The sequence below is a fragment of the Strigops habroptila genome, chromosome 9 (assembly GCF_004027225.2).
Source record: "Strigops habroptila isolate Jane chromosome 9, bStrHab1.2.pri, whole genome shotgun sequence".
Taxonomy (NCBI): Eukaryota; Metazoa; Chordata; class Aves; order Psittaciformes; family Psittacidae; genus Strigops; species Strigops habroptila.
Genome location: NC_044285.2, coordinates 22,813,411 through 22,833,041, shown reverse-complemented (window position 1 = coordinate 22,833,041; position 19,631 = coordinate 22,813,411). Strand labels below are relative to the sequence as shown.

The following is a 19,631-nucleotide window of genomic DNA, read 5'->3' as shown; positions in this document are numbered from 1 at the left end:
TCGGGCGCGGAGTGACGTGTGGCGCAGCCAATGGGAGCGGCGGGGCGGGGCGGAAGGCGCGGAACTGCCAATGGGCGGCGCGGCCCCGCCCCGCAGCGGCGCGAGGCGTGGCGGCCCCTCCCGCGGCGCTGGGGAGCGATCGGCCCGGCCCGCCCCGCGCGGCGCTGCCCGCACCGGCACAGGGTGAGCGGCGGCGGCGGGGCCCTCGCTCCCCTCCCCTCCTCCCTTCTCTTCTCTTTCCCCCTCCCGGGCCCGGGCCCCAGCGCGGCCGCGGGGCGGGCGCTGCCCTGCCCAGCCCCTTCCCCTCCCGGAGGGGCCGGTGCGGCCGGTGCGGGGCCGCCCCGCCGCTCCCCGCCCCCCTCCCCAGCCCCGGGCGCTCCCCTCGGGGCCGAGGCCTTCCCCGGCCGCGCCCTGCCCGCTCCCCGCTCCCTTCCCGGTGGGTTTCCATGGCGACGCCCCTCCCGGGGCGCGGGGGTTTCCATGGAGACGGCCGCCGCCCCCTGCCGCGGAGCCCCGCCGCCGCCCCGGTGCTGAGGCGCTCTCCTCTCCCCGCAGCGCCCAGCGCAGCCCCGCGGGGCCCCCGATGATGCCGGGGGCGCGGGCGGCGGAGCAGCAGCGCCCGGACCCGGAGGTGTGGCGGCCGCCGCCGCCCCAGTGACGGCCCCGCCATGTCGGTGATGGTGGCGAGGAAGAAGGTGGTTCGGAAATGGGAGAAGCTGCCGGGCAGAAACACCTTCTGCTGCGACGGCCGCATCATGATGGCCCGGCAGAAGGGCATCTTCTACCTGACGCTCTTCCTCATCCTCGGCACCTGCGCCCTCTTCTTCGCCTTTGAGTGAGTTCCCCGCGGCCGCCCGGTGACCCACCGGGTCAGGACGGGGCTCGGTGGCCGCCGGTGGCCTCGGGAGCGGCGGGGGGGGAGGCGGCGCGGAGCCCGGCGCGCTGCGGCTCTCCCTGGCGGGATCTGCCCCTTCACCCTCGCGCTGTGACCCGGGGGTCTGGGGATGGTGTGCCCGGGCAGAGCTCGCCCTGCGGCGCGACACCGGCCCTTCACCCCCTGCTGGTGCTTCCCTGTGCCTGAGACTTGCCATCTCGCGTCCGGGGCGCAGCCAGAGGGGATGGGGATCGGGGTGCGTGCTCCTCGCCTGGGGTGCAAGGGCACTGCTGCCGCAGCACCAGAGGCCAGCGTGGGCTGGTGGCGGGGCCGAGCCTGCGCCCGTGCCCCGGGGCCGGTGTACAGCCCGGGTCAGCCCGGTGAGGGACGTGACCTGGCTGGAGCACTAACCAAAAGGGTGTGAGCCCGGTGGCTCTGGGCCCTAGCACGGATCCAGCTCGCCCTACAGCAGTGTTGTGGTGTGGTGCTGCACTATAGCAGACCCTCCGCGAGCCGAAGCCCTGGAGGGGATCCGGCCACCCTCTTGGATCAGCTCAGCAGCCTAAAGGCCTGCAGCAAGTCGTGTATGCTGCCAAAGAGCAGGAGCTGCCCCCGCCTCACCGCTCACCCCTGAGCTGGGCTGGGAGCGGACCTGGCCTCCGGCTAATCCTGCCGAAACAACGAACAGAAAGGGAAGGAAAGCTCATGTTTGCCTGAGCTCTGATGGCATGGGGAGGGGGCAGCAGGACTGCCCTGTTTGCCTGGTTTGAGGATGAGCTTGGATCAGCCAAACAGCTGTGAATCCTCCCTTCCTCTACCTCCATCAGCATGTTTATGTTGTTCTTAGGGAGGCGAAGGTCCTGGCTGGTGTTGGGTAACACAAAAGCCAGTTAAGCCAGGACAAGCAAGCGGAAGAAACTGCTCCCGCTGGTTAAGCCCTGGCTATTGCTCCACATACATAAAGCTCTGGGCCCGGATGCTGGCCTCCTGGGCATCTTCCCCAGAGCAGGGACCTTGTCCCAGCTCCCCCTGGCCTGCCATTGCTCTCCCTCGCTCCTCTCCTTGGTGGATATTGCCGCCATCCCTGGAAAGGGCTTTCTGGAACAGTCTGCTGAGGTTTGCCACGTCCCAACGGCAGCAATGCAGCGGCAAACGCCTGCCCCGGTCAGCTGCGGGGCTGGTTTCTCTGCTTGGTGGTCGTGCAGCAATGGAGGCGGGTGCTGCACAACTGTAACATGAGGTGTTGGGGTTCCTGAGTACAGGAAGCTCAAATTACCCCTGACTCAGTGTGAAGCCAAAGGTATGAAATGACACTGCTGCTTGTTTTGTTGTTTGTTTTTTCCCCATCTCAAAAACAGGGCTAAGACTTGCTGCCTGCAGGGAGGGCTGGTAGTGTCACTGCTCCAGAAACACGTGTCTCTGCTCCAGAAACACTTACCGTGAGGGATAATTGCTCTTGCTCCCTGCGGAGCCTGTCCTGAGCAGAAGAGAGAAGCCACAGCCCGCTCTCTGCTGCCTTTACAGTCCCAGGCTGCGCTGGCAGAGCCAGCGGTACTGTGGATGCTGGCGGTACATGACTGGGAATTCCTTGGGAAGCCCCTTCCTGTGCTGCTCTGGAGGCAGAGGCCCATGGAGGGGTCGCTCATGTCATTGCCCACAGCGAGACCTCTGGGACGTGCCTCTGTGTCGAGCTGGGGGGACGGTCTCTGCGGGGGCACCGGCCGGGGGGCAGTTTTGCTGGGAGCAGAATTCCCTCTGAACTGTGGTTAAATTGGCTGAGTGGCTTTCGATTAGGAAAAGTTTGGGAAAATCCAAAATACTCTTTTGATTCTCTCAGTGCTCAGCACCTTAATGTTTTCTGTCTGAAAGAGATGGGTTTGTTTTGAAACTGTTTGTTTGGGGCTTTCTGAATTTGGGAGAGGGATGAAACGTTGCGTTCCCAGCCAGAAACCCGGCTCTGTTTCACGGAGCCAGCTGAGGCGATGAGCAGCTGCCCCTCTGCGTGCGCTGGGGTGCCTGGCCTTGGCCGCCTCTCGGTGTTATCCATTCATTCCAGCTTTTGGCAGATTCTTTGGCATTTGCATGGAATTTCATGCTTTTCCCCTTAAAGTTTGTGCTGCAGAGGAGCAATCGGGGCTGTTGGGCTGTTGGAGAGCAGCAGGCTGTGCTGGAGTCCTGTGCGCTCGCTGCAGGGAGCCTGTGCTCTGGGCGCCCGTTTCATTCAGCTGAATCACTTGCGCAGTCGCACCTTGTCTGAGCAGGGCTGGGGGTGCTGAACCCGGTGCGTGAAGTGCCTCTGGCTGCGGGCTGAGCCCTCCGGGCGGCTCTGCCGGCTCTGCCGTGCGGTGCCGTGCGCGGTGCCCGCTGCAGCGAGGTGCCTGCTGCGGGAGAGCCGGCAGTGACCGGCACCGCACCGCAGGAGACGAGCCGAGCCGAGCCGAGCCCGCGGCAGCCGCTCTGTTTGGGCCGTGCTCGCCGTGTTTGTATTCCGAGCCCCCTCCACGTCCGTTCCTCTGCCGCGTCTCCAGTGGAACGGTCTGAAGCCACCTCAGCCCCGTGTGCGGGAGTTTGTGTGTTTTTACCCCCTAGACCTCAGAGCTGTGGTCTGGAACGAGGCAAGTTTCCATCCGGGAGCAAACAGACCCAGAGGGCTGCCTGCGCTATCAGTGCCGTACCTGGAGCTCCGGCTCCTCCCTCCCTCCCCGATAAAGCAGAGGGCTGTGGAGCTGTGCTGGCTCCCGGGAAGTGCTCTGCAGCGACCGGAGTCCTCTGCCCAAGGGCACCTCTCGCCAGCACCTTGGCAGAAAGCAGCTCCTCCTGCTGAGGCTGGTCCCTGCAGGGTCCGAGCCCCGTGTTTAATTGGGTCTGCTCCATATCCGTAACGTGTCACATAAAACTCTGTTTAATATGCTCTTGGCACTAGTTCAGACTCTTAATGGGCACGTCAGCCTTTGCGATAGGGCGCGTAGTTGTCGAACTCTGCTTGTGGTATTGGAGCGCGAGGAGAAGCCCAGGTAGAGCGCTCGTGGAGGCCCGTTGGGAGCTGGGCTGCTGGGACGTGGCGGCCCCTCTCCGCTGCTGGGAGCTCCTCTCTGCAGTTTGCCGGCGCGACTGGAAGGGCCCTCCCGACGTTCTCCCTCATCGCGGCACAGCTGCAGAACAGCGGCGTTTCTTTTGTCCTCAGCTCGGCAGCAGGATGCTGCTGCTGGTGAAGGCTCCGGGGCCGGCAGCGCCAGGCTCCTGCAGGGAGGAGAAGGGGCTCTTTGCTCTCCAGTAACAGCCTCTTTATCACGTTATTGTTTTCTACTTTCTTAGCTACATAGAGATTAGAATTTCTTTGGTTTCTGACGCATTGAACTAACCTGTGCTGACTCCTTATGTGACTTAATTCTTGGGGTTTTCCCTGAAGACCCCAGATTTTACACTGATAAAGATGCTTCCAAAATGGCTTTTACCTCTGGTTCGGTCAATGTCAAGCACTGTCAAAGCTTACACCCAAGTGAGTCTGTGCTTTTTGGCAGTTGTAGTCTCTTGGTAGAGGTGAAGCTCAGAGTTCAGCTCGCTTTGCTCCTGAAGGCATGGTTCTGCTTGAGGTGGGTTTAGGATGGCATGCCCTGTTTCTCGTACATGGGCTCCTTTCCAGAAGACACCCTGCCTCTCCCTGTGGCGTACACATCCTCTGGAGCACCACCGCTCATTGCTGGTGTGATCTTGGGGTGTTCCCTCGCCTGCAGCCGGGGAGAGAGCAGTGACATTGGCAGAACTTTTCCATCTCCCGCCTCAAGGTGGTTGCTGTGTTGGTGGCACGTGCTCCCGGTGGAACTGCCCTTGAAGAGGGTCTGAGGTGAGGGTTTTCCGTGTCGCTGTTCCAGCCGGGAGCGTTGCTGTGGCCAGCTCCAGGGCTGCTCGGGACAGGGCCCTGGGCTCCAGCGTTGCAGTGCAGCACTTCCCTGGGGTTTGGAGCAACGGTTTCCAGGCTTACTGCAAATACATCAGCTCCTGGAAATCATCCCAGGCCTGGGAGGTGCAGATGACTGCGAGAGCTCTGCTGAGGGTCAAACGTTTGCTACAGATACTGCTGCGCTCCACCAGCGTTCGGGGTGAGAGCATGGTGTGGTGCTCAGGAAAGTCCAGTAGGTGATTTGCACGTGAGATGTGGATGAATTATCCAGGAGACCTCGTGCTGAGCCCTGGGGGACCTCGCCTGGCATGTGCTGCCCCGTGGCCGTGGCTGAAGTCCACGTCCACCGGGGCTGCTGTGTTTGGTTCCCCTTCCTGCAGAGCTTTGCTTGATGGGCCGGTTACAGCAGAGCTTCCCGAGCGGTGGCAAAGTGCTCGGTCATGCAGTCCTTGCACTCGTGGCACCCCCAGCTGCTGCTGCTGCTGCCCCCTCTCATCCTAATGCTCTCTTTGTTTAAGCCTTTCTCACCCCCAGGCTCCCATGATGGGCAGTGTGATAGTGCTGTTATTGTCTGCCCGGGGATGACAGAATGCTCAGGAGCACAGATACCGCACTGGGAGTGGAGCAGCAGCAAGAGCCTTACACGCAACAGTGTGCCTGTGTTGACCCTCAGCTTTCCCAAACAAGGGATCTCTAACACGGCTGTCAGCACTGGGAGTGAATTGCTGAGTGTAATTGTGCTGTAGATGAGGCGCAGGGTGACGACCCCCCAGCACCAGTGAGTGCCAAGTGACAACCTCGCGTGGTGGCCTTACCTGTTGCTCAGCCATTCAGGACAGCACTTGGCTTTCTAGATGATCTTAAAGTCCTTTCCAACCCTAACTACTCTGTGACTCTGATTCTCTGCTGTGGCAGACGGACCAGGCACGTCCCCTGCTCAGCGCCTTCCTAAAAGCAAGGCTCTGTGGGTGCAGGGAGGCGCAGGGAGCTGGGGCTCAGGGTGCAGTGTCGGTGCAGTGGGGGGTTTGTTTTGCCCTCACCTCCAGGCCGTGTTCGGGTGCAGGGGATGCAGCAGCGCTGCCAGCCCTGCTGCCTGAGGAAGCAGGAGGACCCCGCTCAGCTCTGCGGTGCCATGGCACTGCTGAGTGATGGGCTGAGCATCCAGCGCAGAGCCTGGGTGTTTGCTTGATGCGGGAGGGAGGATGTCAACAGCACAACGGTGGCTTCCTTGAGCAGGCATCTCATGCTCTTCAGTGAATGGCAGCTGAAGGAGCTGGTGTCAGTTTTGGGGTATCTTTTCCCCATCAGATTCCTGCTCTCCTGGCTGGCTGGTGCCGCTTCCCGAGCCACAGCAGGAAGCACAGCCGCGCACTCATCTCATCTGAATGCTTCCCACTGCCACCCCACGCTCTGCCAGGTGGTATCATCAGTCCTGAGGCTGCTCTTGCTGCGCCTCAGGGACAGCAGGACCTGCAGCATTCCCAAAGGGCAGGTTTCCGGTCGGTGGCAGTGGCTCAGGCCCCACACTGCTGCTCGCACACAGGCTGAGCGGGGTCACTGCAGGGGCCGATCCCGTTTACCCCCAGTGCCGCTGGGTAGCACGTGCTGCAGGTAATAAATCTCCTTGCTGACAGTTCACCGAGGAAACTGAAAAGGTGTGAGTGCGCAGGCAGGGCTGGGAGCTCTGGCGCAGCTCCCGTGCAGCTCATGGAGCCAGGTTTTAAGCCTGTAACATGTTGTTCATGTTGTGACGACAGTGATAAAAGCTGTTGTGTCAGCTGGGCAAGGGTCAGGCTGCAGCCCTTTGGGGCAGAGCCTGTCCAGAGGAATAACCCCATATTCCTTCCTGAGATGGGATCCAAGGTTTCTCTGTAATTGCTACCTGACTTGCAGCTCTTCCTAGACTTTGCCCTTGCAGAGAGAAAGCAAAGTGATCTCCGGCTGCTCAGGATGCTGAGCTCAGCCCTCCTGCTGTCCACGCACCCGGAGGCAGGACCGTGCACGGGGACACCTCTGAGGGTTGTGTTGCTGCCAGGAGCTGCAGAGCTTGTGGTGTCTGAAGTTAACCCCGCTGGTTCAGGGGCCAGGCCCCGCACGTGGCTGTGGCCGCTCCGTGTTACGGCTGTGGCCAGAGCACCCTGTGGCTCCAGTGCACAGCCCCCTCTGCCCCTCGTCACCCGCTGGCGATGAGGGCCTGGTTAGCTCCCGGCAGCGTGTGGTGGGCTTGCAAAGGAACCAGGGGAGCTGGAAAACGTGTTGTGTTTGGGGCAGCCGCGGATGGGAAGGCTACACGGAACTCACCAGTTAATGCTGTGGATGTTGCTCAGGATGACAGACCCGCTGGGGGGGATAATCCCCAGCTTTTCACCACAGGAGCCTTACTCCTGCCTTCTTGGAGAGCAGGAGCCTGGGCTGGATCCACCCCTGTGGACACAGGGCTCACTAGAAAGCCTGGGTGCCCAGTTCCATGGGAGGAGCCTGGGGAAGCACGGCACAGGGAGAGGGGAGGTTGTGCTCTGTGCTGGGATTTGGGCAGGGTTTCCATAGGAAAGCTCCGTAGGAACTTCACCCCCACATAAATGGGGTTTTCTGAAGGAATCGGGGTAAAAATGTGTTTCCTTTGATCCCTGTAAACCATGGCTTCAGCACGGCCTGTGCTGCAGTGCCCAGGACACGTGCCTGTGGGTGTGCAGAAGGGACAGGAGCCACAGGGGTCGGGTCTCCTGCTCCCTTTGCACTGCCCATCAGTGGGATTAGCATTGGGAACTCCTCACCGGACCTCTCTGTGCTGGTAAAGCAAACAAACCTGACACTGTGTGTCCTCTCCCAAGCTGGGGCTGCCCTGGGGCAGGAACCTGCCTACTTTATTTGGAGCTTTCTAGTCCTTTGCCACACGGAAGTCAGAGGAAGGCAGGCGTCTTGTTGCATGGGAATGTTGCACTTCCAAGTGAATCCGTTCCTGAGAAGCACAGGACACTGTAATCCCTGGCAAGTAATCTCTGTGGTACTGGAGGCTGCTGCCCGTGTAGGGGACAGCCAGAGATCCCCACTATTCCAGTGTGCTTCCATGCCTTTTGCTTTCTCCAGTGGTGGGCTCTCGGGGCAGGCCTTGGGTGCTTCTCCTAGCGGAAGGGTCTGTCCCTCAGCTGGTGCCCTCCAGGCAAGATCCCTCTCGCTGGCTGGTTGTGTTCCTGCCATCGCCCATGACTGAGCAAAATGGGAGCTGGGAACAAACCAAAATGCTGGGAAGAGTTCTGGGCCTGGCTGGCTAGTGGCACGGTGACACTTTGGTCGTGGCTGGCCGTTAGAGCCGCCCCAGGGGTGATTCCCCACGGCGGTGGGACAAGAAGGAGATGCTGGACAGCTTCTCCTTGTAGCATCATGTGGGAAAGCCTGGGCTCGGGCTCAGCGCCAGCCCCGGGCCCGGCTCAGGCAGAGCTGGTCACGGTGTGTCCCCGCAGGTGCCGGTACCTGGCAGTGCAGCTCTCCCCGGCCATCCCCGTGTTTGCAGCAGTTCTCTTCCTGTTCGCCATGGCCACGCTGCTGCGGACCAGCTTCAGCGACCCTGGCGTGATCCCCAGGGCGCTGCCGGACGAGGCAGCCTTCATCGAGATGGAGATCGGTGAGTGCGGCGCCCGCGGCGGCCTCCGGCTCTCTGCAGAGCCCTTCTTCCCGGGCGGCCCTGCCTTGGCTTGCCTGAGTCTCAGGAGGGTGGTGCAATGTACCTGCTTCCCTCTCCGGGAACATCTTCACTGCTGTTTTCTCTGCTACACATGAGCTCAGTTTGCTTGGGAAGGGGTGTGCAGGAGCTCGATGTGGGCTCCTTGATCCTTCGGGTAGAGAGGAGGTTTGGTGGATGTGGGTGACGCCCTCCCAGCCCCCCTCAATATGCCCATGAAAGCTCTGGCATCCCTTTTCCTGCCTCCAAGCTGCCAGCTTGGCTCTGGACTGTGTGAGCAGAGCTGCAGCCGCTGGCTCCGGACCCAGCAGGCTCTGATCCCACTGGTAGGAGAAGCAGGAGGCGAGCTGTTGTCCTTGGCCTGTCGCGTTGTGGCAGCAGGTCTGATCCCTGCTCCATCCTCTCTCAGAGGCCACCAACGGGACAGTGCCGCAGGGCCAGCGCCCCCCCCCTCGCATCAAGAACTTCCAGATCAACAACCAGATCGTGAAGCTGAAGTACTGCTACACGTGTAAGATCTTCCGTCCCCCCCGGGCCTCGCACTGCAGCATCTGCGACAACTGTGTGGGTGAGTAAAGAGCCCTGAGAGGGGACAGGAGCAGCCCGGGGAGCAGAGGGGTGAATATCTGCACCCATCTCTGCTCCTGCTGAGCAAGTCCAGGGTGGTGGGGTGTGAACAGAGCAGGACAGGCTGCCTCACTGCCTCATCTGCAGCCCAAGGAGCTCGAGATTTGCCCAGAGCCCGAAGCCAGATGGTTCATCTTTGCCAGCACTGCTTTGGCAATACCTGGTCTAACATAAGCCCTCAGGTTTGCAGGTGGTGCAGTCCATTGCTGAGTTTCTCTGGCCTTGCTGGGCTGGAGGGTTCCAGCAGAGCTGTCTTGTGTGAAAGCAGCTCCTTGCATCAGCACGGAGATTCCACCATTACATGGAGTGCCCCTGGGCTTTGTTCCCCTTGCTGCAGAGCAGATGCTCTCTCAGCCCTTTGCTATCATGATTGGCTGGTGTTCAGCATCCCTTCTCGAGGAAGAAATCCCATCCTGCTGGATTCCTTTCCTCCTCTGCAGGTTCCCAGCCCTTTGAGAGTTTATGCAGTTCCTTCAACCCTCTTCTAATTACCCTTGAAGGAGTAAAGTGGCTCCTGGGTTAGACAAGAACTTCTGAACCCCCAGGCCTTCACCTAACCCGTGTGCTGCTTTAGTAAAAGCTGTTACACCTCAGGTCTCTGGGAGAGAAGACGTACATAGGGCCAGGCTCCTAAACTCAACCTTAACATGCAAAACCACTCATTAGTAAATGATTTTACCCTTTCTTAACTTCCCCTTCTGGAAGGAGGCCACGATACGGGTCCTGAGTTAGCAGAGGGCTGCACTCGAGGGAGCCCTGTCAGCCTTGGGTGTGTTTGAGTCGGGGGCAGCGTGGCTGGGTGCAGGCAGGGCCCTGCTGAGCCCGTCTTGGCTTTCACAGAGCGCTTCGACCATCACTGCCCCTGGGTGGGCAACTGCGTGGGGAAGAGGAACTACCGCTACTTCTACCTCTTCATCCTCTCGCTCTCACTCCTCACCATCTACATCTTCACCTTCAACATAGTCTACGTAGCACTGAGTGAGTCTGGCTGCGGAGAGGTGGGTGGCTCAGGGAGGGGGGATATGGATGGTGTTGGGGATCCTGAAGTGGTGGAGTGGGAAAGGGAACTGGGCTCGGTGTGATGTTCCTGAGAAAACGTCTCTCTGTCTTTGTATTGCCAGAATCTCTGAAGATTGGGTTTCTGAACACGTTGAAGGAAACCCCAGGGACATATCCTTCCACGGCATGGAGGGCTGGCTTCCCCAGAGCTGGGGTTAGTGGGACCTGCATTATGGAGGGACTGCAGCCTCGGTGCCCAGGCTTCTCTAAGGAGTCTTTCAGGGCATTTTCCCCCATGAGTACAAGGTGAGGAGCAATTTTGTGGCTTTTGGGAGGAGGGTAAAACAGAAAACCACATCTAGGAGAAGAAGAGGAGAGTTAGGGTAGTGTGCATGGGGGGCAGTGCGACAGCTGGGCTGGGGCTGGGACTGTTCCCTGGCTGTTCCCAGTCCTTAACTCTCCTCACTGTACTGGAGGTGCTCATCTGTTTCTTCACCTTGTGGTCAGTGGTGGGATTAACTGGGTTCCACACCTTCCTGGTGGCACTGAATCAGACAACCAACGAAGATGTAAGTAGAGTCTTTCTGTTCCTCTGAGCCATCTCTTTCTCTCATTGCTTCCTCGGCATGTCACGCCTGTGCCCACCTTGGTGACGTGCCCCGCAGCCCGAGGCCGGGCTCCATGGCCTGGGGCTGGTGCTGGTGGAGCAGACCTGAGCTTGTGCCCTGACTGTTGCAGATCAAGGGGTCCTGGACTGGAAAGAACCGCGTGCAGAATCCCTACAGCCATGGCAACATAGTGAAGAACTGCTGTGAGGTGCTCTGTGGGCCCCTGCCCCCCAGGTAAGCTCTCAAGGGCAGCCCTGCCATTTTTGCCCCCCTGAGCCCAGCATGGAACTGTGAGGCGCTCTCTTTGTTTGGGTACAAGACCTGGCTCTTTTGCCAGCACTCTGTGTATTGTGAGCTTCTAGAGGTCTGCTGAGACATGGCTGGATGCTCTGGGGAGGAAGGTCTTGTGTTGCCATCCTTGCATATCTTCTATGATTCAAGCTTGTGATGTGCTTCCAATCCCCATGTGCTTGGGAAGCCCGTGGAGGAGTGGCTGCCCTTCCCTGGGGCAGCGTGGGGAGTGGAGGCTTTTTCCAGGGCACTCGTTTTGGTGGTCCCACACTCAGAGCTGGGCTGCTCCCCAGGGGGCTTGGTTTTCACAGGAGGAACATAGCCCAAACCTAGTCTGTGCACAGCCTGTTTTGGAGAGGGGTCCCTTCCCCTGACGTTTGTCTTTCACCAGCACTTTTCCTGCAGGAGAAGTCTGCCCCAGGGCAGGCGCGGGGCTGACGGTGTGGTTGTGTCCTTGCAGCGTCCTGGACAGACGGGGCATCTTGCAGCAGGAGGAGGGCACGGCGCAGGAGGAGTCGTGCCCGCGGGGGCCCAGCGCTGCTGCGGGCGCCAGGGGGCAGGCGGAGGGGAGCGGGGTGCCGCAGGAGGATGGGAGCCTTCCCCACGCCAGCGCCGGGAGTGAGGCCTCTGCGCGCGGGGTGAGTGGGCCGCGGCTGCGGGCGGGAGCAGCTGCTGGTGTGGCTCGGCAGGAGCAAAGCAACGCTCGGGGCATTGTGGGGAGGCTGCCCACGAAAAGCTGTTGTGCTCTGGGCGGGAAGGCAGCGCCTCTTGATTTCCTCAAAGGAAATCCCAGCTGGCTGCGGTTTTGAAGATGTCAGTCCTGCATGAGAGCACCCAGGAGCTGGCGCCTAAGGAGGCTGGGAGGGGTTGAGGAGGGCTTGAGGCTGCAGGCGTCTTGTTTTGGCACTGAGTGGAAGCTGAAGGGTTGTCCCTGGGAAGGGCCCTGGTAGGTCTGGGATCTCCATCCTTGGGGAAAGCTGTTGCCTCACTGGCTGTGGCCCCGAGCAGCCTGCTCTGTCTTTGACATTAGCCCCACTTTAAGGGTAGGGTTGGACAGGAGACCTCCAGCGTGCCCTTCCCATTTGAATTATTCCATGAACCCAATGGGAAATGGCTGGGCCTACTCCTGCTTGGGCACGAGCTGCTGTTTCTCTAGTGGAAGCAGCCCGGACCACTTCTGGTGGAGCATTCCAGTCCTCCAGATCTCCATGAAGCTGCTGTTTTGCCTGTTTGGTGGCCCCCAGTTTGTCCTTTTCCCAAGCACAGCTGAGACCTCTGCCTGGCAGAGCAGAGGCGGGAGCACGGCAGCGGGGCCGTATCTATGTGCTCAAACAGATGCTCTGCACGGGCGGGTGTTCATGCAAGTCACTGCTGTCTTCTCTCTCCAGGTCCCTGCGCCACCCCTGAGCCACGCCGAGATGCCGGAGGAGAAGCAGCTAATGTCTGGGGAGCTCCCAGTCCCGCCCCAGGACGCTGGGCAAGCAGAGCACTAGCATCTGCTTGAAGGGGAGAACTTTCTTGTTTTGTCTAATCAAAGCTGGAGGTGGTGGAGGAGAGGAGGAGATGGGCTGGATGGCAGGCAAACGATTCCTCATGGCCACTTTGCTGTAGTCGTTATTCGCGGCGCTGGCCTCGCGCGGTGGCAAAGGAGCCGGAGCGGGAGCCTCGGTCCCCGCGGGGCCGGGCAGCCGCAGGCCGGGGCAGGACCTCTTGCTCTGCAGGTTGTCCTGAGGCTAAATACCGGCTGTCCCTCTGCCTGACGAGACGGCTCGTGGTCAAGCAGCTCGGAAGTGACGTTAGGGTCGGCCTGCTCCCTACTGCTGAGGAATCCTGGTGGGAAGGGGAAAGCAAGTCATGGCAGTAGCGTCCTCTCTCCCCTCCTCCCTCCTTCCTCTATTCTGTGGCATTGTTTTGTTGGTTAACGTGACAGGGGTTGTCAGGAGACAGTTTGGTGCCAAAAGGGCCGAGGTAACAGGGAAGGTGTTCTGCTGGCAGTGGTTTTAAAGTAGCTTCCTTCCCGTGCTCCTTCTTTCCGTGTGACTTAAGCCGGTGTGAGAGCAGTAGTGGTGGGCAGGGGCCCCCTTCCCGTCCTTCTCTGGGGATCACCCTGAAGCAGGGGCTCATGGGATGAGCGGGGCAGCCCCTCTTCCCGTGTGTGTCTGGCCGCAGAGCGGTTGGCGGGAGGTGACTCTGGCTGCAGGAGGCTCTGCCTGGCCGCTGGCTCCCTGCCTGGTGCCGGGGCTGCCATTGCTGCCGGGTGCAGGGTGCCCTCCCCTTGCACCTCAGGCTGTAGCCACTGCTCTGCAGAACCTCAGCCCTGATTCTGTGTCATGTCGTCGTGTCCCCGTGTCCCCACCGCCTTGCCCTGCGTTCCTCAGCCAGCCTCGACGGGTGTTCGGCACGGGAGGGAGCAGAGGCCGGGGCCGGGCTGTGGCGGGAGGTCTCTGTGCCCTGCCAGGGCTCCTCTTCCCCCCCTGCCCCTGTTCTGTGCTGTGCAGCCGGGCTGGGGAGTGCCTCAGGGCTGTGGGGCCCCTGGTGATGGAGGGAATGCCGTTGGTGCCCTGGCAGCTCTGCAGCCTGTACCATGAGTGCTGGGCAGGTCTGTGCCTCCTGCAGGCATGTGCTGGGCCTCTGGGATGCTCCTGCCTGGCAGCGTGAAGCTGCTGCTCCTCCTTCCCTGCCCTCGTATTCCGACCTGCTTTCAGCGGCGGCAGCGGGGTGAGGCGGGGAGCCGGGTCCCCTGGAGCCTGCAGTGGCTCCCAGCTTGCTCCGCCCTCGCAGTGCTGAGCCGGCCGTGCCTGGCAGCGGGTGCAGGGGTGTGAAGGGAGCGAGCGGTGCTGCCCGCACCCTGCACACCGGGGCCGCCTCTCCCGGCTGAGGGCAGCGCTGCTGTCCGCTGCTGGGGCCCCGCTCGCAGCCGCTGCCCCCCGCACACCCCAGCCATGGGAGCTGCCCCCTCCTCTCCCACCGCCCCGACACGCTGCTGCCCCAAGCCTGAGCTCGCTGTGGAGAAGTGCGGGGTTGGGTTTGCCTGAGGCGGGGTGCTGGTGCTGCCTGCACACGGGGTTGTGCCCGCTCCGGTCGGGAAGGGCGCGGGGCTGGGCGAGGGCTGGGCTTGCTCCGGTTTGGTTTCTGCTTTTTTTAATTTTAAAACAATGAAGGAAAACTAACTGGTTTGAAAACTGGCCGAGCTGCAGCCTCTGCCTCTTTGTGCCTCCCCGAGCCTGCTGCCACCCCTTCCCTGTGGCTTTCCAGCCTCTACATCTCGCGCTTCCAGGGTGTTTTATCCACGTCGCCTTATTTGCATCCTGCTGTCCCCCACGGCCGGTGGGGGGTCTCAGTGTTCGGGTGATGCAGCCCAGGCCGAGCAGTGACACAGCCCGGGGAGCACCCTGACCAGCTCTGTGTTACCTGCAGGCACTGCCCCATTCCCCAGGTCCCAGCCCGAGCCTTCCTGCCCGGTAGGAAGCTGAAGGCTGGAGTGAAGGGGACTTGCACGCTTTTATTGGGATAAAGCGCTGGAGCTGGAGTTGCTCGTGTGCAACAGCGAGAGCCGGGCTGAGGGGCCTGGGGTCAGCCCCCGATCTGGGCACAGCCTGGTGCTCTGCTGCAGGCTGCCCCACGCTCCCGTATGGATGCCAGCCCCTGCCTGCTCCTGCTGCCCTCGCCTGCGCACGGGGGCCCGGCTGGGCTGCAGCTCCCCTGCCCCTGCCCGGGGGTGCTCGGGGGGATCTGGCACTCTGGAAGGGGCTCCCCCGCTGGTGACAGCAGGATGCTCAAGGTCACCCCAGCTCCCTCCTGTATCCCCCCTGCGCCTGGTGCAAGCTTCGGTCGGGGCTCCCCTGGAGCCGATGGAGGGTGTGCAGTGCCCTTGCCGGGCTGCTTTCAGCTCTGCTGAACCTCTCCCCACAGCCCAGACTTCCCAGCAAACCCTGCCCTGGCTGTGCGAGGAAGCTGCTGGGGGAAGGCATGGAGCTGCCGGCATGGAGCCAGCCTCGGTGGGACCCCTGTGCCCTCGCACATGGCTGCTCAGCACTGGGGTTGCTGCTGTGGGACCCCCCTGCCCTTGCAGGCTCCTGCAGGCTCGTCCCAGCTCTGGGAGCTGTGGGGCAATGTGCCGGGGCAGCAGAGCAGGGCAGAATGTCCTGGGGGCAGCAAACGGGGCAGCCTCGGGGCCAAGGGCTGTGCTGCCTGCAGCCCTGATATGGGGTCCCCCTGCCGGGACCCACTGCCCCCCCGAGCAGCCGTGGCTGTGCCGTGGGCTCAGGGGGACTCTGGCAGGGACAGAGCCTGCAGCTGCTGCTCGGGACCCCCCAGCTCGGCCTCATCCCGGCTCCCGTCCAGGGTCTCAGATCCCTCGAAGCAGCCCGAGTCCCGGGGAATGTCCCCCTTGGGCTCCGAGGGTGATGGCTGGGCCTCAGAGCTGTCGACTTCCTCTGGCTCGCTGGCTGCTGGGGAGATGGGACACGGTGTTAGGGCAGTGTGGGTGCTGCTGGGGCCGCCCGGCACCGGGATGGCTCCTGCCCCTTCCCTCGGCTCTTACTGTCGTAATCCAGGAGGAGCTCTGCAGCCGTGAGCAGCTTGGCGCGGTGCTGGGGGTCCGTGATGTTCAGCTCGTTGAGGTGAGTCTCTCGCAGCTCCTTGAAGTCCTCCAGGGTCTGGTAGCCGTTCAGCAGCAGGGTGGAGGTGTGCTCCTGCGGCAGCGTGGCACGGGCTGAGTGTGGCACAGCTCCCGGCTCACTCTGCCTCACAGCTCTCTCCGCCTCGCCCTCGGTGCCACCCACACGGCTCCTGCCTTGGCGCAGGACCACTGGGGCACTCACCCGAGCACCAGCCAGAGGAGCCCCATTTGTGTGCCCCAGTGGTGCTTGGACACAGGGTCAGGGACCCACAGGGATGTGGGGACAGTGAAGGGCTGCTGGGGAGCAGAGGGGAGCGTGGTCCTGCTGCTGCCCCGCGGTCCCCGGCCCTTACCTGCAGGTTGATGCGCTCCAGCAGCTCGTGGAGCGTCTTGGGCTTGAGCCGCTTGCTCCGGCTGGGGCCCCGGCTCTTGCGGGCGGGAGCTGCCTCCTCGGGGATGATGTCCACGTAGATGAACTTGAAGGAGCCCACCCTGTTGTTGAGCAGCCCGGTCCAGGTGCCCACGGGAGGCTTCTCAATGATGCCGATGATGTCCCCTTTCTGTGCCGAGGGAAGTGGGGGTGAGGGTGGGTGCAGATTGGGGATGGCTGGAGAGCATCCCCCCTATGGGGGTCCCTACCCCTGCCCTCCAGCTCCCGCTCTGGGGCCGCTCACCTGCAGCTTGAGCGAGTCCCTGTCGTAGGGGCTGGGTGTGAAGTCGGTGTGGACGCGAGCCCGGCCGCAGAAGGGGCCAGTGTAGGCTGTGCTGGGGCTGTCCTGCTGCCGGCTCCCAGGGCCAGGCCCCTCACTGCCTGCAGAGTGGCCGGGGCCGCGGCTGTGCCCGGCCGGTGCCGCACCGGAGCCAGGCTCACTGCTGGCGGGCGGCTGCTCATCCTCCTCTGTCTCCAGGTATGGCACGGGCACCTTGTCGTGGCTTGGCTCCTCCGTGCTGCTGGCTGGGGACAGGGGGCACAGGGACCCCTCCTCCTCCTCCTCCATGTCTCCCTGCTGGCGGGAACCAGGCTCAGGCCAAGGCAGGAGGAGCTGCCCCCCCACCCAGGCTCCCGCTCACCTTCCCCTCAGCCAGTGCCTTCACGGCCATCCTGCCCATCTTGCGGTTCATGGTGCGGGAGATGACGGCTCGCCACTTCTTGCTCAGCTTCATCCCACTGCTCCGGGCAGCATCGTCAGGGCTGGCACTGCTGGACTCATCCCTGGGGATCTGGCAGAGGGATGGAGTGTGAAGGCAGAGCCCCCGCCTGCCGCCCCAGGTGAACCTCAGCTGGGTCACACAGGACTGCAAGGCCCCAAATCCTGCCGGTGCTGGAAGCCCTGGGACTGCTCCAAGGCATGTGGGTCACTGACAGGACCAGGATTTTGGGGTAGGATGCTGTGAGCAGGGCTGTGCCCAGTGGGAGCAGGACGTGGCAGGGGACTCGCCTTCTCCTCCAGGTTGAACTCCTCGCTCAGCACAGGGGAGCTGACTTTGGCCTTCGCGAAGTCCTTGAAGCTGTTGGAGCGCTGGAGGGAGAGCTGAGGGAGATGGGAAGAGTGAGGGGTCCCTCCTTGCCCCCTGGCCAGCTCCCGCCCTCCCCTGTGCAGCCGGGCCCCGGCCGTGCCCAGGGTGCTGCTGGTGCTTAAAGGGGTTTTGGCTGGCACAACATCCCCTTTCTGCTGCCTGCCCCCACCCCCAGAGCCACTGGTGGTTTTGAGCCCCCCGGGATATGCGATGCAGCATCCAGTACTGCTTGTGGTGCACGTGTGGCTGCTTGGCATAGCTAAAGGCTGTTGTCAGCTCCTGAGGGCATTGGTGCTGCTGTGCCCATACCCTCATGTTCAGCTCCATTCCCAAAAGCTGCCCACGTTTTCTCCGTGCGAGCACCATCCCACTCCCTGCCAGCATCGCCGGCAACCTCAGTCCTGCCTTAGTGCCAAAGCCACCAAAGGGGGTTTGAGATCTCGGCCCTGGTGCAACCCTCCCTCCCTGCCTCTTCCGCCCTGCCCTGGCCCTGCTCCCCTCCATGTCCTCGGGTGCCTGCCCCATGTGGGAAGGGGTTCCCTGTGCCGGGAGTCGTGCCGGTGCCGGGTCCCCCCATCGCCGGACGCCCAGCCCCGGCTCCCAGCCCGTGGGAGCGAGCTGCGCTGCGGCGCGGCACGCTGGGAGCACACACCGCAGCGCTGCTCTCGCCTCGACCGCAAGCGCAGCAATTTCCTTTCTGGGTCGCTCTGCCTGCGCCGGAGGCCCCGCCCAGCCCCTGCCCAGGCACGGCCCCTCCTCCTCCTCCTCCCCCTCCCCCTTTTTGTCGGCTCCGCCGAGCATCCTTTGTTACTTCTTTTTGTCGTTTTCTTCTAGAGGGCTGGCTCGGATGAGCGACACCCGGCTCCATCCCCGCTGCGGCGGCAGAACCAGCCCAGCTGGTGCATCGTGCGCAGGAGATGCTGCTGGTTTTCCCCGCTCCCCCCCCAGCACCCTGAGGGGAACTGAACCCCTTGGGTCTCTGCCTGCACCCTTCAGATAACACGGCTTGGTGGCCCGTGGCCCCTCCAGCCCTGCGTCTGGAGCTGGGCAGTGGGAGCAGCCGTGGGGAGCCTGGCAGCGGGGCCGTGGAACTGTGACATGGCAGTGAGGGGGAAGTGAGAGCAGTGGCTGCGGCTGGGCGAGGACAGGGGATGCCCGCGGGGCCACCCCAGCACCCGGAGGGGACCTTCACCCAGACATCCCCCAGGAGCTTCCCAGCGCAGAGGAGCCACCATGGAGCGGGATGGATGCTGCCCACCAGCAGCATCCCACGGGCAGGACCACAGCACTGGCTGCTCAACTTCAGTCCCCTCTGGGACTTGCTGTTGCTGACACCAGCCACCATGGCCTGGTGAGAGCCAAAGCACCAGCCGGTGCCAGACCTGAGGGGCCAGTTGTGGCCCCCACCAGTGGCTCCAGGTGGGGTGGTGCAGGGTGACACATGGCCCTGCTGTGCCAGGGGCTCTGAGAGGCTGCGGTGCTGGTGCTGGTGCTGCTGGTGGTCCTGGCGCTCGGTGCAGTGCTGCTGGAGGCACTGGCCAATGCATGTGACGAGCTGCAGCCTCACGCTGCCTCCACCACAGACACCTTGGGGGCCTGTGCCACAGCCATCCCCACAGGAAATGCTGCCCATGCTGCCGGGACAGGGAGTTCTGCCCCCCAGCAGCATCCCACGGGTCCCACTGTCACCCCCCATTGCTCCCACACCATCCCAAGGGTCTGTGCATCCCAGCCACACATCACACCATGCTGCAAGCGGGAGCAGGGCACCAGCCAAGGCCAGGACCACACACCGGCGAGGCCGCGGTGGCCAGGACCGAGGGCTGGCTCTGCCCCACAGCTGCCCCAGCCCCATGGCACCAGCGCTCCCTGCCCAGCATCCCATGGGCAGTCTAGGCTCGGCTGGCGCAGGGCATGCAGGGACACCCGTGAGTGCCAAGGGCAGCCACGCTGCCAGCACTCACCTTCCTGTGTCCCGGCTCCTTGTCGCCAGCATTGGAGGGCTTGCGGCGCAGCATGGTGCCGGCCCGGGGGCAAGGGCTCAGCGCTCGGGCAGCGCCTGGCACGGCACAACCCGGAGCACCAGCTCTGGGGCCCGGAGGCACACAGGAAGCCGGCGGTCACATGAGAGGTGCTCGCAGCGTGGCGGGTGCGCAGGCAGGGTGTGCAGGAGGAAGGAAACCCTGCACAGAGCTGCTGCCCTGCCTGGGGCCCCGGCGCGGGGCGACTGCCTGCGCCCTGCCACCCCCGGCAGTGCTGCTCGTGGGCTCTGCGTCCCCCGTGAAAAGGGTGAAGGTCCTCAACCCCTTCACCATGCCCACTTGGGCCACACCATGGCCAAGCCTCATGTGTGGCACTTGGTCCGGGCTGTTCCCTGCATCCACAGGTCTGGGCACCAGACCCAGATGGAACGTGCACGTTGGCAGCGTGCTGCTGGCACCCGCAGGGCAATGGGGATGACCCCTTCAGCACTGTCTTGTCACTCCAGTCCCTCCATCTCCTGTCCCAGGAGT

General features: G+C 62.8%; 2 protein-coding genes across 4 annotated transcripts; one reads left to right on the top strand and one right to left on the bottom strand.

The window, feature by feature from the left end:
* Positions 1 to 74: 74 nt before the first annotated feature.
* On the top strand, positions 75 to 14,164 carry ZDHHC9 (zinc finger DHHC-type palmitoyltransferase 9). The gene is made up of 10 exons (XM_030498637.1): positions 75 to 183; positions 556 to 835; positions 8,237 to 8,397; positions 8,864 to 9,022; positions 9,922 to 10,059; positions 10,203 to 10,251; positions 10,547 to 10,649; positions 10,819 to 10,922; positions 11,440 to 11,617; positions 12,368 to 14,164. Exons 2-10 carry the CDS (start codon positions 669 to 671, stop codon positions 12,470 to 12,472), a joined length of 1,164 nt encoding a protein of 387 aa, XP_030354497.1. The 5' UTR covers positions 75 to 183; positions 556 to 668; the 3' UTR covers positions 12,473 to 14,164.
* A 297-nt stretch (positions 14,165 to 14,461) lies between these two features.
* On the bottom strand, positions 14,462 to 19,226 carry SASH3 (SAM and SH3 domain containing 3). Of its 3 annotated transcripts, none has more exons than XM_030498633.1 (7): positions 19,083 to 19,226; positions 17,040 to 17,132; positions 16,672 to 16,821; positions 16,275 to 16,607; positions 15,954 to 16,160; positions 15,523 to 15,673; positions 14,462 to 15,430 (listed from the first exon to the last, which is right to left on the bottom strand). In XM_030498633.1, exons 1-7 carry the CDS (start codon positions 19,134 to 19,136, stop codon positions 15,243 to 15,245), a joined length of 1,176 nt encoding a protein of 391 aa, XP_030354493.1. In that variant the 5' UTR covers positions 19,137 to 19,226; the 3' UTR covers positions 14,462 to 15,242. The 3 variants fall into 3 exon arrangements, with proteins under 3 accessions (XP_030354493.1, XP_030354496.1, XP_030354495.1); XM_030498636.1 differs by having other exon boundaries at positions 14,462 to 15,427; XM_030498635.1 differs by having other exon boundaries at positions 16,275 to 16,604.
* Positions 19,227 to 19,631: the final 405 nt, after the last annotated feature.